The 21560-nt window shown below is 34.2% G+C and overlaps 1 protein-coding gene across 3 annotated transcripts in view; it reads left to right on the forward strand.

Moving 5' to 3' along the window:
• Nucleotides 1-21269, forward strand: part of LOC106139103 (plasma membrane ascorbate-dependent reductase CYBRD1) — a 40343-nt gene extending 19074 nt beyond the window's left edge. For 2 of the 3 annotated variants that reach the window (XM_013340474.2, XM_013340472.2), the window contains exons 2-5: nt 15227-15462; nt 15722-15924; nt 16231-16400; nt 16999-18607. In XM_013340474.2, the coding sequence (XP_013195928.1) occupies nt 15227-15462; nt 15722-15924; nt 16231-16400; nt 16999-17155 (766 nt within the window). In that variant the 3' untranslated portion in view covers nt 17156-18607. The other variant, XM_013340473.2, reaches the window with a different exon arrangement.
• The last annotated feature ends 291 nt before the right edge of the window (nt 21270-21560 follow it).

Genomic DNA, 21560 nt, shown 5'->3' on the forward strand with positions numbered 1-21560 from the left:
TTAAGTCTGTGGTGGACCTCAAATAAGGAGCCGTACTTAATTCGTACCAATTGCATCTTGATCTCGCCCTCGAGGTTCAAATGATAGGTCAGACAAGTTTCTTTTTTTACCTTTACTTAGATCAATAAAATGAATAATCTTTCTCTCAATTAAGATACTAATAAAGCTTCAATGTGACGTTATGCGAATTAGTCCCATTTCCATATTAAATATCTTTGAAAATAAGGGAATAAGAATTAGTAATAACTAGATATTACTTATCATTATTTCTATGTTTATTGACTCAATATGATGATTATATTATCCAGTAAGTACCTATATTTATTACAGTTAACAATAGTTTTATAATTAGTCTTAGTTAACTGTTATAAATATTTTTAAGTGTTATGTAACTAATCGCTCAGATCGCGACTTGTTACACTCTAAATATTAGGTTTCCGCCATTTTTAATCGAGATTAAGTAATCTATACGTTGAACAATAGTTAGCAAACCATTTCTTTTTATTGAAACTGACGACAACGATATGCAGTAGTAATTAAATACTTCTTTTACTGTGTATTATGTGAGGGCTAAAGAATTCACTTTATTATTTCCATTATCATACATTCACGTTCCTATCCGGTATATAACTAGCGCAGTCATGAACAGATTCAAAGGCGAGGTTCAATACTGTGTGGCCCAATACTGGAATTGAGAACTTCCTTTATCCTTTACAGAATTTGGCAGAACAGATTGCACATGATATTTCTTCAAGATGTGCTCTTTCTAAAGTTACTTAACAAAAATTACACGAAGAATGTTTACGCTAATTTAAAAATAAATATTACGCTAATTCAAAAAAATAAAGATAGCCTCCGAATATCGGCTATTGAGCATATTTGTCTATGTTTATTGAATCAATCATTCGGTAGGCAAGTATAAAATATTATTAAACACTTGTTTTTGCAATAGTAATGAATTTGATTGGCATTTGTTTTCTAATGATGCGAACAATCGTCAGCATTACTTCACAATGTTTAATTATAATTTACATCATTCCCAACCTGTTGATTTTGATATTAAATTAGCTCTTAAAAAATCCAGCCTTAACATAAGAGTAGGTTATATTTTTAGAATTTAGGAATAAATAATACTGCATTAAATGGACTTTAGTCATTATATAACCGATTTGTATTGATACTGCAGCAATTTAAAAAAATATATCAATTTCAAAAACCAATGACATTGATAGACCAATATATTATAAACAAACAAACATTATCAGTTTGGATAAAGTTATCGCAAATTTACTTAAAGTAGGTAGTCAAAAAATGCCGTGACGTTCTGTGATCTGTACCTACTTACAAGTACCTATTGTCTTATTTATCGTTCACGGTAGGTGGTGAAAGGTATTCATGATATGAATTCGTTATCAACACACCTGTCGAAGCCTGCGCGCCGCCCACAAACCAACAACTGCAAACAATGGTCGGATTCAATGTTGCAAGTGTTTATATGCAATGTGTACCGTTTACAAAGAAATAATAAAGTTCCAATTTAAATTGAGTAATATTAATTTATTACAACAGCCTAAATGTAGTGTTGTAGATTAAAAATATAAATCAGATTCTGAATTTAAGCATCCTTCTTCATAACTAGAAGTTTAAGCTGTGCATGGTGTAAGAACTCAGATTTTATTATTTTCACTGGAAGGTCTTTTGTTAGTGCATTAGTTTAGAAACTCCTCAATCTACATAATTGAAAAGGTAATAATTGATTTTTTACCTGTCTTTGTTTATTTCGTTGTTGTCGTTGTTTTATTTCAAAACTTTACTAGGCCAGTAGAGCTGTCTACACTGTCAATAATACTCAACATACTGGTTATTTTTCTACGTTGTGTTTTTCTACGTTGTGTTTTTCTACACAATTCTGCTGAAACTTAAAAATTTGCTATTGTTTTGCTATCTGTATGTAATGTCGCAATCCGGACATCTGGCGCGAATCGGTGATTTATGCGCATACACAATGCTGTTTACGTGCGTGTGTACTGATGCCATCTTATCCCAGATCTGCAAGACCAACCAAGGAAAAGTCATAAAAATCGTAGTGCTTAGTGACCACTTCAAAATTAGTCTTTTTCTAAATTTTAATATAATCAGAATTCGGAGCCCGGACCCCGAACTACTATGTACAATGCAGAATACAACAAAATTAAATATTAATAATGGTGTATTAAACAAAAGATAAGCTAAACAGCTGAACGTAGCCTATCAGTATTTTCTAGACTATTGGCTCTGACTTCCCCGCAAGGGATATAGACGTGATATGTATGTATTTGTAAGCTGTGGAAATATGTACATAGTCTTTGTCTACATTTGAGGAAATTTGACGTGATTATATTTGGAATCTATCACATCCGACAGAAGTCGGAACAGAATGGATTTTGCTGAAACACAAACAGTTTTGAAACGACGTAAGAATCATAACGTTATATTATGCTAAGAAAGATTTTTACGGGTATAAATCCCCAAAGAACCTCATTAGTATAATAATTATGAACTCCAACATAAAGTAACAACTGACATATGAAGGGAGGGAGAGCTTACGATGAATACACATTAATTTCCAGCCTAATAATTTTCTCTGTCCTAAATTTTTGACCACATTGGTTGATGAAATGAACATAGTACACGCTTTTCCGGTTAGCAGTTGTGTGGATTACCAAACTATTAAATTTGACTGTGTCATACAGGCGTAAGTAATTATACTCTGGAATGTTATTGAATTCATGCATATCTTTTATTTGAATGTGAACTAAATTTCAACTGAAATTTATAATCGCTCTATTCAGAGATGACGGTCCAGTTATCGAGGTAAAAATAATAATGGCAAACATACAAGTACTTATAAGATTCCTTATCACGCGGTCGAGGTCGAGATAAGTAGTCATCTGAAAATTTTGCTATCAGTAGTCTTGCTTACTTATGTTGTTATTATATAAGATCCTATCTGAACCACGGGATCTGTATGTATATTGATAACAAATTTTGTCCGCGGTTTCCCCGCGTGTTGTAGTATCTCTCTCTAATCTTTGTATTTTTCCAGAAGCACACTCCGCCAAAGGCTTGGAAAAGAGTTATATGTCATTTTCTTTAATGTTAGGAAGGTAACGCGTGTTGAGATTTCAAATTAACAAATAAAAGTATTTTATAAAAATAGTTGAAATCACTCTGATTGATAAGGTACGTGCACAGAACAAGTGAAAATATCTAAATGCTGAGTAGGTACCAAATGTTTGGCCTTGGATTTCAGCCTTTGTCGATTGACAATGACCAACGTCCGGAGTACTTCCCGAACTGGCCAAATAGCTGCATTAGAATTGATGATAGTTAATTAGAGAACTTACTTGGGAACGATATTTTTGTCGCATTTTAAGGTTCGCTTAATCGCATATTAAATCGAAGTAATCTCAAGCAGATGCATTCAACCCTGTACTGCTAAAGATAACCATTGAGATGAAATTTGTTTTGTCTTTTGTATCATATGTTTACTGTAAAAAAAAACTTATTTGGCAGTCTATAGGTATTACAATATAAGACAATGTAGGTATAGAGGTAGACTCTGCTCAACCTAGAACTGATAACGTCTAATATAAATGTCTCAGCTGAGAATTGATAGAAAAGTTCTACTAAGGTCTAAACAATGCATCTTTGATAAAAGATTTCTCCGTTTTCCTGCTACCCCAACTGTCAAACCGATTTATTTGGCACTCAAGAAAGTCTTTAGCCATCGTCAAAGTAGGACAGCAATTTGTTACGGTGTCAGGAGAATTCCCTTCATCGCATTGGAATACAAACGTGTGGAGAGCCGTGAAAATGTCTTTGGTGTGAGTATGTCGCGTACTTTAGAGAATACAAAGCAGACCACTACCATTTACTAAGGAAAGAACTTTACGATTGTAAAGGTATATTAGGTTCAGTATAGTTACTTCCAGTGGGCGTCAATTTGTGAATACATCTCTAAAGGCAAGATACGAAAATTATTGCTGATAATTGTTTGTGGCAGAACTGTTTATGAAATTTCTTACTCAAAATCATTTTTACTTGCTTATTTCCAAAGTTTTTTATAACACACAAAAGTATAAAGGCACATTTTTTGCGGTAGGCATAGTACTAGGCACCATGAACTGTCCGAAATTTAAATATTATAAAAGTTATATTACGTCTTTATTTGTTAATCAGTCATAATCATGCCCAAATTTGAGTTTCCCATATTTAATTTAACAATTGAAACCATGGTAGGGGTTTTTAGTTCTCACTCGATCGTGCGTGCGTATATTGACTCTGCTCGGAAAACAGTGTGTACTATTTGTATGCCGGTGAATTTTCGAATACTTGCTAATGATTACCGTTAGAGAGATGTGAGCAAGAATTTTTTTACCGTTGGGATATTATTATGAGGTGTTTTATTATTACAAATATTGTTTAACCCTCTTATAATGCTAGCAAACCAATAGCCAACAAATGCCTAAGAATAGGTATCATAATTCTAGCAAATGGACAAAATATTGATCAAAAATCGAAAAATTGAATCAAAATATTTTTTTTTCAAAATTAGGTACATAAGTAGTAAGAATAATTTATAACGAGCTATAAATGGAAAATTTGATTATCATTGCGCTAATAATAATAATTCCAGTGAGTGATACATGGTATGCAATTGCACATTAAAGCAAATTACTAATAAAAATTACTTACATCATCGTCTAACGTAATAATAATATGTAAAAAGATACCCATTGTATCTTGTCAATCTGTATCGACTGTCAGTGATCAATGATGGGTCAATCAGCATAAGAATTTGCGATTGCGATTTTGAAATTTATTTTTATAGTATTAAAATTCAGGTTAGCTAGCTGTGATAACAGCACACCACCACCATAAGTGATTGTAATTCGATACACGAATTCATGACATATGTTAGCAGGTGCAAATTTTCGCGGACATGATTGCTCACCTTTTACAGAGAGAGCTATATTAGAATGGTATTGTAAGTGTTAATTTGAACAAACTACATAGCAATGTAGTTTTGTTTTCTCAGAATTGTTATACGTGCTTCTAGCACATGGCATATGTAACACAGTATTGCCAGACAAATTAATTATTTTGAACCTACTAAATTTTAATGTGATGCTACGAACCTACTTTAAGTGCTGGAAACGGCCTATTTAAACAATTAATATTTTTCACTTTGAAAAGTCATCAACTCGTATTTTTTTATCTTCTCACGTAGGTTCCTTATATGGTCAATGGGTCCTCCAAATTTCAAATGTTTGTCTAGACCCGACGGTTTGGACTGCGCGTTGGATATGTTAGTCGATCAGTAGGCCAGTGCTTTTATATAGATAGATACTTCTAAGTTCTTCACCTGTATACTGTGAGGTTTTTTTTATGCCTAATTTTGATAACCAAAGAGATAAATTTTGATTTTAAATATCATGTTATTTAATTAATCGAACGGATATCTATTCGTAGATAAAATGCGACTATTAATTGATAGGTCTCAAACAGGCTCCTTGGTAACGTCCACAAAAACTGATAGTGAAATCTATGTTGTCTGTACCGTTAGCATGCTGCGAGGCGAGTGGGCCACTTTTTATAATTTATTGGCCGCGACGATGTACCGATGAAGACTGATGGCATGCCTGCCCTACTAGTGCTGGTAAAATGCCGAATGCAAGGGTGTTACAAGTAAGCTCTCAGTATATAAATAAAGGTTTTCACAGAGAGCGTCGGACCCCGGCCATGTTCCCATGACTATTTTCGAAGTTACGTACATTAGTTTCAACATTAACTGAAGCTCTTACGGTGAGCAACAACATCGTGAGGAAACCTCCACATTCAGGCACTGGATAAGTAACCATGATCGATCCAATATGGTATAGGTGCCCCTGCAAAGGTTGCGAAGGTCAGACGGGAGTCACTTCGATAAAACCTGACTCACCCAATCTAGGATCCACCGTCAAAGGCATACCCCGGGCTCCTCTCCGAGTGGTGAGGATGCAACCGGGGCTAAAGGCAGGAGGAAGAAGTATATACATACATAAAGATGTTTGACGGTCTCTGTGCGCAGCGGTAGTACGCTTGCCTGTGACACTGGAGGTCCCGGGTTCGAATCCCGGCCAGGGCATGATGAGAAAATAATTATTTCTGATTGCCCTGGGTCTTGGATGTTTATCTATATAAGTATAGTATATACTATAAAATATAGCATTGTTGAGTTAGTATCTCGTAACACAAGGCTCGAACTTACTTCGAGGCTTACTCAATCTGTTTAATTTGTCCCGTATACATTAATATTTATATATTTTAAATCTTCATAGTAAACTAGAGAACATCCGCAGATCCGTTTGCGTGAAACAAAAAAAAAACCCTATTCCGTTCTTATGGAAATTTCGAAAATTCCTTCCCGGACAGGGATAGGTTTTTGGCGAGACAGACTGCGATGATGATGAGTTGATTTAATTTGTGTTGGTATAATATTTAGCAATTTTACATTTCTAAGGTCAAAATAGTCATTGCGTTTTGATGTATCTGGCATTCATATAATTGTAGCTACGAAATACCATCCATCATTATTTGATCATTATTTCATAAAGTCGGGGTATCAACCTTACAGCTAATAATTTTAACCTCAGGCCGTCGTGATCGTGAAAGATAAAAACGTAAAAAAATTCTCACGATCATCATTCCGCGGGAACCCGATAGATGCATTAATTTAAACCGTGTAGTATTTCGTAGGCACATACCTGATTTGTTTATTCTTCTTCCTGTTGTCTTTAGTACCAGTTGCATCCTCACCACTCTGAAGAGGAGCCCGAGCCTATTTGACCTAAGAATACTAATAAAGGAACACTAAGAAGGCCATAAACAGCTTTTCACTCCCGAAAATTGGCAGCTTAAGCGAGCGAAGCTTCATATAAAAGCTAATTCAATTTTTATAAACTATAGAATCAAGCCGTGTGGTTTCCGGCACTTAAGAATAGAACCACTCCATATCCTTTAAATGGATGTCGAAAAAGGCGACAAAGGGATAGGCTTATATATTTGGGGTTCCTCTTGTAGGTGATGCGCTAGCAACCTATTTGAATCTCGATTCCATCATAAAGCCATACAGCTGAACGTGGCCTTTCAGTTTTTACAAGACTGTTTTGGTTCTACTACCCCGCAAGGGATATAAACGAAACTATATGTATGTATGTTTCAATAAATATTACCTATATAAGTACTTGTGCTTAACCAATACTTCTACATTTTTATCATGTCCTGTAAAACAATGAAAATCAATAGCGGATGTTACTCTTACAAAATAGCGACAATTTACTCTGACTATGCATTTACGTCTCGTCGTTTGTAAAGTGAATGTAATGCAATGTGTCTTTACTCGCCCAGCAGAGCGTGGGATGAATATCAGCTTTGCAGTCAGGGAGATTGTACAATTATAATAATAAGCTGCATTTATTCTGCAATGGACTTCTGACGAAAAAGTGGATTGGAACATTTGATGTGAATCTCAAAGAGAGCAGCTACTCTGTAACTTGTACGGAAATGATGGCTTAGTAAAAGTTGTCCAACCTGATGAGCATTTACTAATAAGACTGGATATCGAAGATCTGGAACACCTGATTACGGTAGCATAATGATACAAGTTACAACTAAACTCCAAAAAATAAAGAAAAGTTCTCCAAAAATTTGATTCCAAAATCGTTTATCGACGCGAACGAAGTCAGGTATCAGCTTGTCTTAATTTATTTTTTACCCGCTATTTAGTTAGTGCTCCCAAAATTTGAAGATAGTAGTGTTGTTGAGATTTAATGATAATTCTTTCATAATTTGCATAAAATACATACATGGTCAAGTAATCTTTTGATGGTGGTGGACTTATATAAGTATTTAAACGTTTACATGAAATGGTCTAGTCATGGTGTGCACTCTCCTTTACAACATCAATTTAACGGTTGCCGCCCGCGTGTGTGATCTGCAATTAAAATTGTTTATTGTCTCATTATAGACACCCAGACACTTATTCCGATAGATTTTATGCCATGGGCACATGGCAATATATGTTTAAACTCATCACAGACTGAAACAATAAAGGTAGTTATTTCCACTTTGAAAGAAACTTTAAGCGCCGAGCTGCCTGTTGTAATTTTGTAAAGTTCTCGGTATTTATAAATTTGTGTTTGCTGAATTAACTTGGTGGATTATTTTGTCAGTAGATATGCAGCTTTATTTACCAAAGACAATAAGTTCATTAAGCTCGGTTTCACCACTCGTTGCGTATACAGAAATATGGAGTGAGATTACACGACGGTTAAGCAAAATGTTCATCTGCGCACAAGAACAGACAGTAGTCGTTTCGTAATCATAATTGTACAGTAGTTTTTCTAGAGCACTTCCTCATTATTAACGCTTTTGAGTAGTTCTGTATTCGTGGCACTACACTGGGAGCGGGAACAAAGGGCTTTATTGTCTGGGATTGACGCTTTTAGTTTATGTTTGAAGAAGAATTCTTAATTAGTATCTTTGGTGACGACGAAATAAATAAAGTTTCTTGTATTTGATCCTTTCGTGCAATCTGAAAGTTTAAATAAATTTTATAGTGCACATTGAACGTTGGTTTTTATAAAACATACGTCTTAGTTACTTTCTTCTTATTTGATTTAGACATAAATAAATTTAAAATATAAGATTTATATTTTTAGTAAATGCACAACCAAATAAGAATTGATTTGAAACAAACTGACTTAATGTACTTTCTATTTCACATCAAGTCTGGATCAAATTTTTCCAGTTGCAATTAGTGATATCTTCATATCTTCACAGTTGAAGACCGCTTTCTACCTTCAAAAGGCGACTGCGCCGACGACATTTTCAAACGATCAGCTTTCAAGACCCGCCAATGAAAACACATTAGCTACATATCTGCAGACTTGAATATTTACTGGGCAAAAAATCGTAGAAAGTGCTGAATGGCTCGAAGCAACGTCGATTGGAAACCATATTATTAAATATTTATATTTTGGCTTAGTACGGTAATTTAAATATGACCACGTCTAGAAATATAAAATAATCCATATTCCATGTGAATAATGAATTTACATTCTAATAGTAAAAGATAAGCGAAGAAAATACGCTGTAGTACTTAAGTACTATATAGTTAACTATATCCTACTAAATGGTATAATTAGTAAATGTGGCAAAACAAAAATAAACTCAAGATCTTAATAACCCTTGAAATAGTCATTATATGATCGTCATCTAAAGAAAATATAATGACAAAATAAAATCTCCACTACACGTACATTTTTGAATGCGGAAAGATAGTCCAAAAATTCGCGACACGCCTGCTTTCATAACCGCTATTTTGCGATGCAGTAAAACTTGAAATTCAAGTATTAACGACCATATTGCTCCAAAACAGTAATTATAAAATCAACTGGTAATATTTAAACTGATCAAACAACTTGATAACCACAATTTTAAAGGAGTCAACGAACCACATGCACCTTATAAACATGCAATTTTCAAAGATATATATGCGATTGAGTGAAAGTGACAATTTCAAACATTGTCTTCTGCCTAGGTAACTATATATTTTTAACATTTACCAAATTGTAGAACAAATTAGGAATTAATGATAATAGTTGATAAATATTTCAGACTAATTGTATGCATTTTTTAACGTAGTTTTTGAAGTGAAAGCTTTAATAGATCTTCATACAAAACGAAGTATAAAAAGAACAAGAGCGTTAGGTAATTTTGCTAATAGATAATTTGAAATCCTCTTTAATCTATTTTCTTCACTAAACTAAGGTAACTGTGTTCGTTTTTGTCAGAACAAAAGGAGGTCTAACAAAAGATCAAGATGGTGTTTGGTCAGCTTACATTGACCGCAATGACCAAAATCACAAAAGCAATGTTACTAGAGTCGACTTTAGTTATAGCCGTCAAACTCGACTGATTTTGAAAAGAAAACATGCTCATTATTCTGAAGGCATGTTGGTACTTAATTGATTCGTAACAATACCTACTACACATATTCTTAGACTTCTTAAGTTACAGCTTCTTTGTATTTTGTTCATCATTATCCAAGGCTACTTGATTCACTTTAATTTCGCTATCAGTCATGTTATCAATTACTTTGTATTATTTCTGTCACGAGATTCCCTAGGTATAAAATGTAGGTGATCGTATTCATATTTCGGTCGTATCTGTATTTGAATGTATAATAATATTTTGACTTTAATATAAATAATATTTGACTCATACATAATACATCTTATATAGGGTGTCCCAAAATTAACGCAAGATTTGAATTTGCCGCCATTTGTGCAGTGAAGTGTTGGCAACCCTGAAAAAAAAGCAATTTGACAGCTAACAGTATAGGGTTATTAAAAAGGGAGCGTTACTCGATAGAACAACGTGTCTTTATTATTAAAGAATATTTCAAAAATAGTGAAAGCTTGGCTGCAGTTCGAAAATTTCATACAAAAGTTCGGAGCCACACGTGATTGTCGAAAAACAAATGCATCCACAACGCGTGACTGTATGGTGTGGATGTTGTGCTGGAAGCATTAATTTTTCAATTAATCTCTTCACAGTTGACAAAGTTAAAACACTATTCCGACCTTATTTTGTATGAAATTTTCGAACTGCAGCTGCCAAGCTTTCACTATTTTTGAAATATTTTTTAATAATGAAGACACGTTGTTCTATCAAGTAACGCTCCATTTTTAATAACCCTATACTGTTAGCTGTCAAATTGCTTTTTTTTCAGGGTTGCCAACACTTCACTGCACAAATGGCGGCAAATTCAAATCTTGCGTTAATTTTGGGACACCCTATATATAATATCACACTTTTTTCCGGACAAAACATATATTTGAAAAAATTTATGAATTAGAAACTGGCAAATTTATAAAAATCCTCTTTCTCACTTGTATTAATGAACGCAATGTTCTTACATAATTTCGATAAAGATCTGGGTTCAAAGCATTGTAGTAACAATGGATTGTTCTTTTTGTAATGAAAGATAAACAGGTCTATAGAAAAATAGGCACTCACTTTAATATATATGTTATTAAGCTATTAGTTATTAGTAATGATTTGTTATACTTGCATTCCTGTGGAATTATATATTTCCTGCCTATTAGGCGCTTTCACTTAATGTTGTCTTAGTTTCTTTTCACTTGAACCTTTTCTGCCAGTCTGTTCCAATTATATGCTCTCATTATTGCTACAGATTATCTTCATGGTTCCAGCATGTTTATTATGATTCTTAAGATCTTTGGCAAAAAGGTCAAATTTTCACATTCACCACCAAAGATAAGTCGTTCTGTAACCGCACATAATAATTACAAATGGATAGGGACACTCGGGACTCTTCTAAGAAGTTTCAGAATGAATGTTGTTAATTTAACGGTTCTTTTGAAGATTGTTACGTAATCTGGCAAACATTTATAAAGGATTACGAAAATCAAGCTGCTATGATATTTGGCTTTTGTTTGAGTTGAATAAAATTCTGCTTGTTGAATTAATTTTGGATCGCATCTGATTCTTACTTTTATTAGATTAAAAGTGTATCTACCTAATTCTCATGACGGTCTATATTTTGGATGTTAGTTAAGAAATTCTGTGATGTTTATAACAGACAAGTTTTAATGGCGATCGTACACTCATCGTCCCATGTAGGCCAGGAGTACCATGGTCGGAGAGGTCATTGACTGTCCGTCCCTCCCGTGCCCTTCGCCCCTCCCTCTCCGCTATGTACCCTGCATTACTACATTTCTCTTCTACGGCGCATTGCACGAATTACCAGTAAGTCTCGCTAGACCAAACGCGCCTCACTTCTTTTTGTACGAGAGTAGTACGGAGAACTTTCAAAACCACAAGCAAGTGCTTTTATTCTTGCGAATAGATAGTTATCTAAATATGTATCAACATAAAAAAAAAATGCATGAGTAGATGAAGACTGGACGAATGAAGTAGAACCGCCTACATGGAGAAAGCTAAACGTTTGGAAAATGCCGTCCCATTCATTGTTATTTTATTGCGCCGAAAGCCAATTAATAAATTTAAAGATTAAAATTTAATTAAAAAGCATAAAGTACTAGATGTTAGCACTAATCATTGACTTCACATGAAATACCATCGTGTATGACACAACGACCGTGAAAAGTCAGTCTTCTTTTTTAATGACGTAAAAAGAAGAACAATATCATCAAATAAACATTGGATTCGTGCCGGGATAGTGCTTGTAATCCTCCATTTTGATCTCAATAGCTGTCGGTTACGCCTTTTAGCGGTCCCTGATCATTGCGTGTCTAATCGAGTTATTACTAAGATTCAACGATCTTCGGTGACGTCGCTGGCTTATTGCCTATTTCCTTTTAATTTAACTAACTTAGCGTCTTTGGACGTCTTCGTTAAGGATATAGCTGTGTATCTTCAATTTAAGCGATTGGAAGGGCGAAGAAATTAGATAAGAATATTTCATTTCACAGAAATAGGAAAGATCTCTCTCTCTCTCTCTCTCTCTGCTCTACTTGTTGAAATCACATGTATTTTTAAAGAAGGTTGCGCATACTCTTAATACTTATGTTCCGTTAGTTAGAGTTAGAAGATACTTATAAACTGTCTACAATGTGAGAAACAGTGAAGTTCAATAGAAGTGCACAATTACCTATTACCTTCAGAAATATTTTTGTTTTCACCATTAAATACAAAAAGAACACGACTTTCTAATGTATAGTCAAGCCATTGTTCCTGAAAATAAAAAAAACGAAAACGAACAAACAGCAAAACTTAAAACAGTGATCAACGAGTTGTATATATATTTAGTCAGTGATTATCAGCTACGTAATTGCATTCAGGAAGCTTTAAACCTTCAGTCAATAAATAGGAACCTTCAATCTCATCATAGAAATCCTTGCCCAGAAGCAAGCACAATTTGTAACAACTAGCTACTGTATCAAAATTACAAGGTCTTTTTTACGACCAAAACTTTAACCAAAACAAAGTCTTTTTAACAACTCACATGAAATCTCAAGTGGATTCCCAGTCATCATCATAAGCTTTAAAACTTTGAATCGGTAATCCGTCATTAATCTCTACAAGAAGGTGTATCTTATCTTTTTTAATAGATTTGCGTTAGTAATGCGTTTTGTTCTTTGTTACCAAATTGTGAAGATTACTTTTTGGCGCTTCAAATATTCCAGCTACCTGCCAGCCAAGCGATGTAACTTTACAGCCACTTTCTAGTGACCTATCACGAGTTGGTCATTCGGACCGGTGTCCGCGCAAATTGCAGGCATCTTGCATACGGACCAATTTGCCTGGAATGTTGCATAGTACAAGGAGTTTCGTGTTCTATGCAATAGTTTACGTCTGTTAACAGCATATCCTCTTAACTCTTAATTTTGTTATGTAGATTTACTGATGCTTTGTTCTTTGAAAAATTATAAGAATTGTTTACAAATTACTTCGCGTTTAAAGATGAGCCAGAATTACTTAAAAGTTATTGTTTTTATAGGAAGAACCAAAAAACAGCTTGCATTATATGTGTAACTATCTATGTACCTCAAACGTTTAAGGTAGGTACGTACCTGAAACAAATACTTTCTAAATTCAGAAATAGTTTGTGTTCCACTATTTTACAAATACTTAAATAACTACGGCCGTGGTCTAATATTTGATGATCATATATTCAGGTGTAACACAAAAGCGTAGTCCAACCAATACAAACAAACAGTCAGAGAGCTACTAATTAAAACTCATCATACTTTCAATTAAGATCATACTAAACTTGAGTTGTACAAGGAGGATTCCCATGCCTCTCAAAATTACTTCTGTAAATAAATTTACTGATGGTTTGTCATTAAGTTATGGTTGATGCGTCGGCGACTACTTTCACTTTACAAGTGTGTACAATTGACACACATCACATCTTTGTTTCCCAGATTTTCTCCGAGTATACTTTGCATACTTTTCAGTTATTCTATCTATTTATTGATGTCAAATGAGATTCTTTCTTTGTGAACCAACGGACTTAAATTAAGAATACCGAACAAAGACCCGGATTTAGAGGATAGAGAAATATTAAAAAGTGGACCCCGAGCCTTGAATAATAGCGGCAGAAGAAGCAAACTAACATGCAAAGATGAGAGAGTTTTTATTTCTACATACTAAAAAAACGTACATATTCTAAAATATATGTGTCTAACTCCTGCTACAACCAAACAACGAACCGTGCAGTATATTTTTACAGATTTATCCAACGTTCCACCTGGTGACTTCCCCCTGTCTGTAAGCCGGATGACTCAATGATCCCACGCTACCTGACACCCTTTCCATGTGCTCGTGTAGTCTTATTACGCTTATGCTACAAACAACACAGAATATGTCGGTAAACAGAAGGCACATTTTTATAATAATAAGGATTACAACAAGAAGTCATCCTTAGATTTGTTACTTTCTGTTTAAACTACTGTCTAAGAGTATTTTTTGAAGAGCTTTTTTTCAGGATAAATACTAATGAAATTTCACTACAAATCGTGATCTATTTTGATTTATAAAAGCCTTTTGGAGTATGCCAACATGAAAAATATTTTTTTCATACCTATCACAAATTTAAAAAGCAAAAATTGCAACTGTCAGTTGTAAAGAAATAATCTTACGAAGCTATCTGTCTGTACTGATTATACTCTCATCTAGACCTAATGTTGCTATATTATGTAGGTACCGATGTATCACATACAGGTATAAAGGAGGCTGCGGCTGTGGTTTCCGGAATTGTAAACATAGATGTTTGCGTTGATTTTCATTTATCAAGGTTTGTTGATAATCCTTTATCAAATGAAAACTAGACTACAATGTTCATAATATATATTGTTATTCCAACACTTTTTCTAGGATTTTGGGATATAAGCTAACGGTCACAATAAATACTAAGAAATTTTCCTAACGGCGTAGTCAGAATTTGGCTCGCATTATAAGCAGTAACGTCGCATTATCTCTGTCCAACCATCATAATATTCTTTCTAAAGTAGTAATAACATATGCGTCGTTACTCTGTAAAGAAGCAATATCTATATACTAGTCCTCTTTACCTTGTGCATCAGGAAAAGTCAAAAACATTTATTTTCACTTGACAGGTAATTAATTGTTTTATTTCCTTTTTTTGCAGTCAACGCACCCGCTCATACGAGTCGGAAGATCAATCTCGGGGTGCGTGCCAATGGTGTGAATATGCCCTGGTGATCACTCTCGCGACGATCCTTCTCATTGGAGTGTCAGCTCTGACCATCTTCTGGGTATTCTACTACCATGACGGGTACGCCTGGGCTGATGGCGCGCCGGAGAAGCAGTTCAACCTGCATCCGACCCTCATGGTCGCTGGGTTTATCACCTTCAGTGGGTTTTGTAAGTAGTTATTGTAATTTTGTGTTATGGTAAATTTAGTGCTATATCTAAGAACATGTAAAATAAAGAACACCATAACATGGGTTCCATATTTTTTTAATCCTTTTTAGTTTTATGATCCGTGGTAACTTTATCGGCTGTTAAGGATATCCTTATTGGGATTTCCTTCTTTCGTTCTCCTTTTCTTCTGAGAAGAGATGATGCTGGTATCACGCATGACTGAGAGTTTATAGATCTGACATTTTCTTTTTCATTTCAGCGGTGTTGCTGTACCGCATTTGCCGGTGCTTCCGACGCATCTACGTCAAACTTCTCCATGCCATCTTCCACGCCCTGGCGTTCCCTTGCATCGTAATTGGTTTCCTCGCCGTGTTCGACTATCACAACAAGACTGGCATCAACAACTTCTACTCGCTGCACAGCTGGATTGGCCTTGTGGCTATGGGACTGTTTGGAATTCAGGTAAATAGTATTTTCAGTATTCAGCCAATTTTCCCATCTTTGTAAACACATAAACAAATTTCAAATATATTCATCATTATGAGCCCGCTGTTCAATCGATTTGATGTAGGCAGGCAGGGCAGGAAGTATCCAATTTTGCCCGCCACCTTATTTCCATATTATCTATTACTTACTTTTAATATTTAAAACAAAGCTGAAAACCATGGTAACTTAACTGTTATCGTAACGACATTTGTTAGAAATTGTGTAACTACGCGTGTTATTTTACCTAATGTTATACCTGATGTTTTTAAAATATATTTTCAGTACGCAGTCGGCTTCTTCAGCTTCCTACTGTTGATGATCTGCAGCAAGGGCACCGCTGGTTTCCGGGCCTCCCTGGTGCCGGTCCACGCTGCTTTCGGTATCCTTACCTTCGTTCTTGGGGCGGCTGCCTGTCTGACCGGACTCACTGAGAAGGCAATCTTCCATATCGGGTATGCAATTTCATGTCACAGTAGAATTTTAGATTTGAGTTTTGGTCTTCGTAGTAGTTCCTTTTATTGTTTCGTTTCCACATTATGTAGTTGGAGATTTTGTAGCTACATTCAAGTTTCTTAACGTTTAGAATCACGTTTTATTTTCCTATATTACGTGGAAGAAAAAAATTACGGATTAATATTAAATAATATTTCACTTGTGGTTGTTCTGGCTTGAGACACAATTATGCAGATACAATTGTTTTAAATAAGTTTGACAGTGAAAATGTAACCATCCATTAAGCTTTGCGTTGGGTTTGCCAATAAGGCCCAGAAAACGTTTTATTACATTAAGCAAGATTTAGGGGTGGTAATCCACATTCCACTTGATTCACCGAGTGTCTACCACGTGGATCGTACTTTCTTCTCTTTCATGCATTATTTTATAACAATTTGTTTGACTGACATTTTATTTTCCTAAATGATCCTTTCGTGTTCATTCTTACAAAACTTAATTCAAAGAAATCTACAAAATCTCCAACCACACTTCATGTTGCACGTCTGCACGCATGAAACCGTGTAGCTTTTGTTTGCTTGAATGTGTACGTATCCACAGCGCGGAGAGGTACAGCACGCTGGTGGACGAAGCTGTCATCATCAACACCATCGGCGTCGTCATCATAGGAATCCTGGCTGTGGTGATGTACATCCTCTCAAGAGACGAGTTCCGCAAGCAGACACGTGAACACATAAGAGCATCAGTTGATCTCTAAATGCTTATAAGTCATTTTGTATTTTATGTTCTAGAAATGACCAAGTAGGCTATAAATCATTTTATTCGATTTTGAATCAACGAAAGGCGAGGCATAGGTGAACTAAACATTCATGATGACGATGTCAACTTTTGGTTTCGGAAAAGTTTTGTTTGTTTAAAAAAAGTAACATGAAATTGTATCATTTCATAAATAGATTTTATAGATTTTATATAGTTTTATATTTCAATTTAAATAGGCAGAAGAATGTACATTCCAAATGGGGTACGGCATGCCAGCTACATGTATTCTACTTGTACTACTACTTATCCCAAATACATATCTCCAGTATCAAGCTTGATCGATTAGAAGTAGTAAATAGGGAACCTTTAAAATTAGTTAGCGAAAGATATCATATTGTGAGTGATTTAATTTAAGGTTAATATGAAAAGTATGTAGAAAAAATATTTAGGTCAACCGATAAACAAAAACGCAAAGGTAGCCATATAAAATTTAAACATATATTTGATGTAATAGTGTCCTATTCCCATAACTAATATAGATGAAAGGATTACGTTAATTGAAAGCCATTGATAGACTGAATTTAAATGAAACGATCAACATATTTTATAAATCCAATAACCCTCATCAAAGAGGCTATATCTCAGCATTAATGGTCTGTATCAGACCAAAACTAGCTATAAATAAAGTAGGTAAGTATAGTTTGTATTTTAAGATTATACTTTACTATAATTACTATACTATAATTTTATATCTTTTAATTTTTATTACAATTTACAAAACACAAGTGCTATTAATTGTTGAAATAAAAATAAAATATTTATGTGGTATATTTGACTTTAATTTTGAAGGCATGCTTGTAAATATTGCTCGTATGTAGATATTTTAATTGACTTGTTAATAAAAAGTTTGATATGAATGTCAATGTAATGATCTACCTACATCTGCCTGGTTCGTTAAAAGGTCAAAAACACCGACCAAGTTTGTGGTTGTGGTTGCATTTAACAGATACTTACAGAATTAATGTTTTAATTGTTCCATCTTAATGCACATTGCATGATATATTTGCACACCTAATACTTAGCACTATTTTACTTCTAAATCTTAAGGCTGTAAGATTTCTTTTGTAATATTTTGTATGTATATATATTTCTTTGGAAATTTTAACTAGCTACGTTATTTTGAATATCGGATTCATTATTAAGCATTTCCCCATTATACAAAGGTTAGACCAATTTGCAACCGACTACAATATTTACTTACACATAAGCCCAACATATGTCTGAAGGTTTCACTTAGGTATGTTCAACTAACTACATTTTTCATGATCCTAGGCTAAGCAGTAGTAACACACACAACAATCTAAAAAAGACTATTATACAAAAACTGTACTTTTAAAACCATTAACTGATTCTATTGCTTTTTATGCCATACTAACCTTGGGGCATGCGGTGTGCAGGAAAGAGAAATACGAGAAACTTGACGAGGAATCCATCGTGACGAACGCTATCGGGATGTCCGTGGTGGCGGTGGTGATCGTCGTGCTGTTCACCGTCCGCGGCACAGGAGGCTACCGCGTGCGCAAGGTGGCCGCTCAGCACCCGAGCTAAACTCGCTGCGTCCCCACCGACTGCGCCATAGCAATAACATGCCACGTGGGTACAAAATGCCGCTATCTGTTTGATAATGAAACATCTATTGGTTATATTGATTAGTTTGTTCGGGGTTATGCTGATTATTTATGACATTTGGTTAACTATTTAATAAAGCGAAAGTTATAATGAATTCTATAATACGAGTACCAAGTGCAGTCGTCACAAATTATAAATTCTTTAGATGAATTATTCTAACGGCATTTTGTACCCATATTTTTTAACAAGTGTGCGTTCGATTTTATGCTTGACCTTATTGTGAGAACACCATGACTATGTGCGTATTATATCATAAGCATAAACTCGAATATGTTATACCTATCTTCCATCTTCTTTTATAAAATTACTGTGTAAGAAAGGAAAGACAAAAATTTCATCGAACCTTTAATAAAATTTGCAATTTAGGACAGATTATTTAGCTCAATTCGTTGATTTTGGTTACAAATTTTATTCGGTAAGTTTATTATTGTTCTTGCGGTTGTGCGTTGTTCTGAATATGATTGTTTTGTATGTGTTGAAGAACACGCAGCGTTTATTAAAAATCGTTAAAATTATTGTAAGTTAATCCGTCTTATCCTTGTTTCATCTACCTATTACTTAGGTTTATGAAGCTGCCATTAGTCAAAATTTATTCGACTGATATTAAGCTGTAGGTTTATCTACTTTTTTCCCAAATAATTTTATATGCTATGAATGTAGCTAGTAGAAGCGCAAATAACCGATGCTATTTGATTGAACTGGAGATGAAGGTACAATGTTTAGGTGTAATGAAACATGTTCATCGAAATAGACATTCATTTCCATTTCAAGTCCACTGTGCTCGCTGTTCTGTGGTAAATTAGTTAGAGATAGCTCTAGATCATATTCGCCGCGTGTAGGTAAGATAGTTATGTATGCAGTCGACGTTAGTCGAACAAGTACGGAGACAATTTTTGGATGAATAAATTCTTCCTTTCAAAATAAGTATCACATTCACAAACGAATACATCAGAGGCCATACTACACGTTTAGATATCGAATTTTGGTATCTATCTAGCGTAGGAAAGTAAGTAGTTTATAAGATATTTAGAAATAACTTGTATATAATTTTTAATCTAATTAATGTAATGTGCGAGTGTTCGATAGATGTAGAATGTGATGGATTGTAGCTAAAAACTACCATTAAATATTTATTTATCAGTGAGTAACATCCGCGTTACATCGGACATAAAAACGAAAAGCAAGTCGGCAGGCAAAAGAAAAATGATTTTTTTAAATATTTTGACACTTTTATTGGTTGATACCAATACCAGTTCAATATATAAACAATTGATATCTGGAAGTTTTGATTCTCATGCACTTGTGCACTCACTTTGAGCTACAAATTCAGATTAATTCGAAGATTGAGAAATGCACGAATATTATTTATCAGCAGTTGTCATCAAATTAGTATCATGAGTGTTCAAGTCGCACGAGAGATCCAATTATCAAGCGATTAAAGATAAAAACAGAAAAGCGTAGACGAGTTTACTTACGTATAATGTTCATATAACAAGTGTTCATCCAAGTTGCCAAATTCGGTGTAAAGTCGTCATGTTTATTATAATAATCAATTATTACTGTGTATTATTAATACATAGTTACATGTAGCATGTTTATCAATACTATAGGATAATGCTCAAGGTGTTTTTGTAAGAGGGTTACCTATATAAGTACCTATTCCTTGTGTAGTAAATGAAGAAACATTTTAATTAGATTCTATGAAAAAGATCAATTTGTAAATTGCATTCCAAGAAAGCATTCGATGATTTTTCAAGTGTTATTTTTGAAAATATACACTCCGTAAGACTGCATTCATAAGTAGGTCCTTTTGTATCAAAATACAGGATTTGCTATGATTTTTGCGAAAAAAGTATTTACAAATTTTAAATATTCCAGTTTTTGTGGATCCCTTTGACGAAATGGGGCCAACTTTTTATATTATTATAGATTCCCTGATGGTACCGCTGCAGTAATTTTTTCGAAGCCACGTTTTATTAGGAGTAATTTCATAAATTATTTAATAAGTGAAAATTTAAGACAGAGCGCTGTGAAGCCAGTGTGATCTTTTAATACTTATATTAGACTAACTACCCTGGCTCGCCCTGATTAATATTCACTTGACTGCACGGCGTCTTTAGTTTTAGTCTGATATCCTCAAGAATATAGACCGATTTACTATATTTTGAAAACGCACCCAGAGATTTAATACAGTACCTGCTTATTGATGTAACATTTAACTAATACTTTTTACTTAGTTGCATTCGTACAGATAATCGATTTCAATACTTACTTTTAAATATTTGCTATTTAATTAGTGAAACATAATTTCTAGTTCAGTTAACTGCAGTTATATTGGTTAATATGAATTTTATCACTGTTTTAACTTTTGAAATATTTATACGGCATACATAATGGTACATTAAAATACTTGTATTAATGAACCTGTTGTTTTATTGGCTCCCTTATGTGAAAAATTTTAGTATATCTACATACATATTTAGGTAGGATCGGGGTAACAAACAGTAACAAAGGTCAGAAGACCTGAAAGTCCCGTTTTATTAATGGAAGTGAATTTTTTAATATCACAAAAAAATTCTTAGTAAGTAAATAGGAAATACCTACATTAGTTAGGTACTTTACTTTCGGATTTGAAAAATTTTGCACTTTTAATAAAATAAATATTTTTTAGCAAGTCTTTGGTACGCCAATTTTTACGAAAGATATGCAAGACT

The sequence above is a fragment of the Amyelois transitella genome, chromosome 5, assembly GCF_032362555.1.
Source record: "Amyelois transitella isolate CPQ chromosome 5, ilAmyTran1.1, whole genome shotgun sequence".
NCBI lineage: Eukaryota > Metazoa > Arthropoda > Insecta > Lepidoptera > Pyralidae > Amyelois > Amyelois transitella.